This window comes from Salvia miltiorrhiza, chromosome 4 (genome assembly GCF_028751815.1).
Source record: "Salvia miltiorrhiza cultivar Shanhuang (shh) chromosome 4, IMPLAD_Smil_shh, whole genome shotgun sequence".
Taxonomy (NCBI): Eukaryota; Viridiplantae; Streptophyta; class Magnoliopsida; order Lamiales; family Lamiaceae; genus Salvia; species Salvia miltiorrhiza.
The window spans coordinates 28,282,103-28,288,102 of NC_080390.1; the positions used below are offsets into that span (position 1 = coordinate 28,282,103).

The 6,000-nt window shown below is 34.0% G+C and overlaps 1 protein-coding gene across 1 annotated transcript; it reads left to right on the forward strand.

Moving 5' to 3' along the window:
• Positions 1-350: 350 nt before the first annotated feature.
• Positions 351-2,724, forward strand: LOC131023235 (uncharacterized). Its single transcript, XM_057952776.1, has 4 exons — positions 351-651; positions 875-1,246; positions 1,524-1,846; positions 2,281-2,724. Exons 1-4 carry the CDS (start codon positions 351-353, stop codon positions 2,722-2,724), a joined length of 1,440 nt encoding a protein of 479 aa, XP_057808759.1.
• Positions 2,725-6,000: the final 3,276 nt, after the last annotated feature.

The following is a 6,000-nucleotide window of genomic DNA, read 5'->3' on the forward strand; positions in this document are numbered from 1 at the left end:
GAACCGTTTACTAAAGCGGATGTCTGGAAAGCTATTTTCCAGATGCATCCTCATAAGGTGTTGATGGCTTTCCCCCGATTTTCTTTTAAAAGTACTGGGGGGAGATCGATGGTGCGGTCACAAAAGAGGTTTTGCAGATTCTCAATGGTACTGGAAAGATTAAGGATTGGAATAGAACTCTTACTGTTCTTATTCCTAAGACCACGACCCCTACAAAAGTGAGTGATTTCCGTCCCATCAGTTTATGTAATACTCTCTATAAGATTATTACCAAGGCATTAACGAATCGTATTCGGACTGTTCTTGGCAGCGTGATTAATGATTCTCAAAGTGCCTTTGTCCCGGGTTAAATGATTTCTGACAACATTTTGGTTGGTTATGAATGCATGCATTGGCTGCGGAACCAAAAGAAGGGGAATGTTGGTTTTGATGCGGCTAAGTTGGATATGAGGAAGGCGTATGATAGGGTTGAATGGACCTTCCTGAGGGCCATGTTGACTCGACTGGGGTTTCCGACTCGGATGGTGGAGATTATTATGGATTGTGTAATGTCGATGAACTTCTCCTTTGTTTACGGTTCCCTCACTCCATCGAGAGGCCTTCGACAAGGCCGTCCTTTGTCCCCATTTCTCTTCGTGATTTGTGCTCAAGGTCTCTCAGTTGCTTTTTATCATTATAAAAGACGGCAACTTGTAGAAATGATTAAGGTGGCTAAGTTGAGCCCGGCTATTTCTCACTTATTTTTTACCGATGATATTCTTTTGTTCTTTAAAGCTACGGTGGCGGGTGTTCGTACTATCAAAAACATTTTGGAGGCTTATTCTATAGCTTCGTGATAGCAGGTGAATCTGGAAAAGTTGTTGGTTTCATTCAGCCCTTGCTCCTCTAGGTGTGATATTGAGATGGTTGTTGATACGTGAGACCTCGGGCCACTCCCTTTATCTCGGACTCTCCACCTTCACTGTTTGTCAAAAGAGGGTTCAGTTTGACTTTCTCAGGGAGAGAGTTTATAAAAAGTTTAGCTCATGGAAAAATAAGTTTTCCTCAGCTGGAGGAAAGGAAATACTTATTAAGTCTGTTATTCTTGCCATTCCTACGTACACTATGAGCTGCTTCAAAGTTCGTATGGCTATCTGTGTCGATATTGAACATGCCTGCTCTAATTTCTGGTGGGGAGAATCGGACTCTGGGAAGCATATGCATTGGGCCTCGTGGGAGAAATTTTGCATGCAGAAATCAAAAGGGGGTTTGGGCTTTCAAAAATTGGGGTGCTTTTAACCAATCTCTATTGGCAAAGCAAGCATGGAGGTTGCTGAAGTTCCCTAATTCGGTGGTGGCGAAGGTTTTGTGAGAGAGATATTACAAAAATGGGGATCTTCTTAGTGCCCAGCCTTCCTCTAATGCATCGTACTCGTGGAGATCTATTATTTGGAGAAGGGATTTACTGAAGGGTGGGCTGCGATGGGGTATTGGTAATTGCATTTCTATTAGAGGTTTTCAAGATCCATGGATTCCTACGTCAGGCAGCGGGATTGCGACCTGTTCTGATGGGGAATCTAATGATACTTTGGTTAAGGATTTCATGGTGGGTGGTGCATGGGATAAGGCAAAGCTCGTTGCTGCTTTCCTTCCTTTTGAAGCGCAAGCTATTGAGTCGATATCTTTATCGCGGTTGGGGGCGGCTGATGACTGGTTTTGGGTCCATGATGAGAAGGGTCGGTTCTCGGTTAAGTCAGGATACCTTTTCGCCATTGGTTATTATTCTCTGAATCTTGATACTACTTCCGAGGAACAAAAGCACTGGTGGAGCAGGGTTTGGCTCGCTAATATTCCACCTAAAGTCAAGGTTTTCATTTGGAGAGCTACCAAAAACCTCATTGCTACTGATTCCAATTTGGCTCGGCATCATATTCCTATTACCGGGATGTGTTCGTGGTGTAATCGTGACTGGGGTTCGACAGTCCATTGCCTCTTGTTTTGTGATCGCGTGGTTGGTTCTTGGAAGAATTTGACTTGGTGGTTTCTCTTAAAGAACTGTCGGGGACTGACGCTTGAGGAAATATGCAGATTGATAATTGAGAAGATTAGTTTGGAGAGCTTTGAACTTTTCTGCATGGGCATATGGAGTGCATGGCGGTGGCTATGCGATGCTAAACACGGTAAAGCTCATTCTCTTTGCTTAAAGGATTTCTCAGGTAGTGAACAAAATCTAGCGGCGTTCTAGAAAGCTAAAGTGCAGGTTCTTGGCTGTCACTGGTTGATGCCTACGGAGTGTGACAGCCGCTTGATGTTGATTTCTCTTTCCACGATGTTAGCGGAGCTGCTGGAGTTGGGTTTCTGGTTCGTGACTGGACTGGTGCGATTAATGCTGCTGCTGCGCATCGCATGGGGCGGACTGAGACTATTCTTATAGGTGAGTTGCAGGCCATGATGTTGGGTACTGGCTTTTGTTTAGAGAATAATATTGGCTTGATAGTGCTCTACTCCGATTCTATGTTGGTGGTTCATGTGGTTCACGAAGATTACAAGGGGATGGACTCTTTGTGTGATGATTTGTTTGAAGCGTTTGTTCTTGCGAAGGATAGAATTGTTTTTTATTTTAGGCATGTTCGCCGTGAGGTGAACAGAGCTACTGACAGTTTAGCGAATTTCGCTGCTTGGTCTGATGGTGTAATGATCTGGAAGCAAGGTTTTCCCGCCTGGCTTACTGATATTGTTCATTAGGATATGCTATAATATGGTTCCTTGGTTTTCCTCTATAAAAAAGGAGAGACATAAATAAAGTAATTTATTTTATTTTTTGGATTGAGATATTATAATTGGGACGTCCCAAAAATAAAATTGGAACGTTATAAGTAGGACAGATAGAGTATAAATAGAACTTTATATTTGTATAGAATTCTGCTATTTAGAATCATTGTCGTGATGAAGCATGAAGACGAGTCAAAACGATGAGGTTAATATAGTTCATTCATCCACATCCATATAAAATCGGTATGCTTGTACTAATCTTAAATATAGTTAAAGAGTGATTTTATTACTCGTTAATTTAATCTCAAACTTGTATAACATAATTCACTACTTACCCAATCCTATTTGAATGTATAAATATAATTATTATAATAGTTAAATATTCGTTGATATAACAACCTGAATATTTTTAAGTAAATATTATAACGTAAGAATTTTTTTTAACACGCATTATAATGTAAGCATTAATAATACATAGTGTAAATACTCGTTATACATTTTCCTCTCAAACCCACTTAATAATCTTGCTGACTCTCCGAACTCATTTGAATTTATAAAAATAAATTAATATAAATAATTAATTATCTATCTTAATAAATTCAAATATTTTAATATTAATAATCATTCTGTCAATAAAAAAAATACTCATTTTGTCATTTTAGTCCGTCAACAAAAAACATATATCTCCACATTTCATTTTTTTGTAACTATACCCCACTAAATATAATATTCGATATTACCCTTTATTTATCAATATTGTTATTATTCGACCTAACAGTCAACCAAATTAATTAATTAAAAACTATAATAAAGTTGAATCATTATTCCACCCACACAACTCACTTAATTATAGATCTCAATATTACTTTTTTTTTTGGTCAATATTGCCATTTAGACCCACCACTCAACCAATTTAATACTTCTTCATCCACGAAAAGATGTCCTAATTTGCCATTTTGGTATGTTTTTAATAATAACTTGTGCGCTATTTTCTCCACTCACTAACTTAATTAATTTTTTTCACTTTTCTTAATTTGTGGGGCGCCATTTTCTCCACTAACTAAATGAGCAACACAAGTTTTTTTAAAACCCGTACCACCTTCCGTTAGGACATCTTTTCGTGGACGGAGATAGTACTCCCTCTGTTCCAAACGAAATGTCCTATTTTTTTTTCGACACGGAGATTAAGAAATGTATATAAAGTAGATAAAGTGGGTTGGTGAAAATTATTTAAATATTAAGTATAGAGAGAGAGTGTATTGCCAAAAAAGGAAACATGACATTTCGTTTGGGACAACCCAAAAAGAAAAACATGACATTTCGTTTGGGACGGAGGGAGTACTACAATAAAAATGTTATTCATATTCCACTCACAACAAACTTAATCAATTTATCAAAAACCGTGTCATTATGAAATTTACATTTTGTGTGGATGGAAGGAGTAATAAATAGTATGAATAAAAATACAGGTGAGATTCCAGTTTATTTTAATCTTAAGTTTGTAAAGATTTCTAAAATATCAATTAGTTAATTAGAATAATAAAGTTGTGGTTCAAACACCTAGACGTCTAGAATATATATACACTTATATATATATATATATATATATATATATATATATATATACACACACACGTACCCATCCCAAACCACTAAAAGTGATTTTACTTCTTATTCTTATTTGAAACTTGTGTAATATACTCGCTAATTACATTAACCTATTTGAATTTATAAATATATATTTTTACACTAATTGATTATCTGTTACAATAATAAAATCGACATTACAAAGTAAACATAACCAAATACTCCCTCCATCCCCAAAAAGTTTGCCCCAATTTCCTTTCTGGGGTGTCCCCCAAAAGTTTGTCACAATCTCCTTACTTTCTATTTTTGTACATGACCTCGCCATCTACTTTACAATTATAGCCCTTTAAACACTATTTTTGTACATGGTCCCACCATCAAATAACTTTTTACTAGCTTTTATTAAAACTTGTGCCGCTCCTCTTGGGGCAAACTTTTAAGGGACGGAGGGAGTAATAAAAGAATAAAAAATAGAGAAAATTTCACGTAGGCGTATTGATCAATTTATAACTTATATAAGCTCGTACATATCTCAAATTCGATTTAAAAACATGATTTTACCATATGTTCTCGTCTCTAACTCGTATAGTAATACCTGCAAATTTGCAAAACTCATTTATTATATATATGTATAACTAAATATAAATTGCTATAATAATTAATGCAAATACTCACTAATTAGTCTTTTTCGTCTCAAATCAATAAATAATAATTGTTAACTTAAAACCGATTATTGTTTTAAAATGAATTGTACAAATTCTGTATATATTATTTTATAGTGAAATAATGAAAAAATGGACGTGTATTATTTTATTTAGATTTTCAATTGACAAAGTCTATTGAAAAATTGATTTGGTTGTATAGATTTTGAATTGTTGAAGTTCCATAAAAAATCAATATGAGATTCAAAATAAAATGAATAGAATGAAAATGTGTTTTTCATTCTAAAATAATACAATTTCATAAATCATTTTTTCATTCTAAAACAATATAATTTCATAAACCATCTAATTACCTGTATATTCAATATTTACAGATGTAATAAAAACTACATTGTGTAAAATAAGAAAGAGGAGAGAGAATACTATTTTATTTTAAAACTATTATTATTAAAAATATAGAAATAAAATAATTAATTATTATTAAATAAATTAAATATGAAATCTTAGAAAAATAAAATAAAAATCTATCATTTTTTAGGCCAATAAAAATATATATGTCATTAGTTCACGTAGACCACGAACTATATAATAATTATTTGAAAATCAAATAAATAAAGGCATTATGAATTTCCTTTACACGTTGATATTCATTTTTTATTAGGGCATTTACATTGAAATCAAATAAATAAAGATGGACTATTAAAAGTGGTCCCCATCATTTAAGAGTCCACCCTCCATATTGGGAGAGCGAGCACCCTGATTCTTAAATTTTGTTTTTTCTTTTATCTTTATTTTTAATGTTGTTTTCAATTAAAATTAACATTAAATTTAACAACATAAAATTATCTTAAATTAAAATTTAACACTACATTAATTGAAATTTAAAATTGCATTACAATAAAAATGTAATTCTAAATTAATTTAAATTAAAAAACATAAAAAAACCTACCATAAAAAAATTAAAAATCATTGCGTTTCTTGATTTCCTCCATCTTCTCAA

What these genes read in the sequence shown, in the direction of transcription:
- LOC131023235 (XM_057952776.1), top strand. Translation starts at nt 351, where the DNA reads ATGATTTCTGACAACATTTTGGTTGGTTATGAATGCATGCATTGGCTG. An exon ending in CATGCAGAAATCAAAAGGGG is followed by an intron (nt 1,247 to 1,523) that starts GTTTGGGCTTTC and finishes TTCCTACGTCAG; the next exon opens with GCAGCGGGATTGCGACCTGT. An exon ending in ATATTCCACCTAAAGTCAAG is followed by an intron (nt 1,847 to 2,280) that starts GTTTTCATTTGG and finishes GGAGTGTGACAG; the next exon opens with CCGCTTGATGTTGATTTCTC.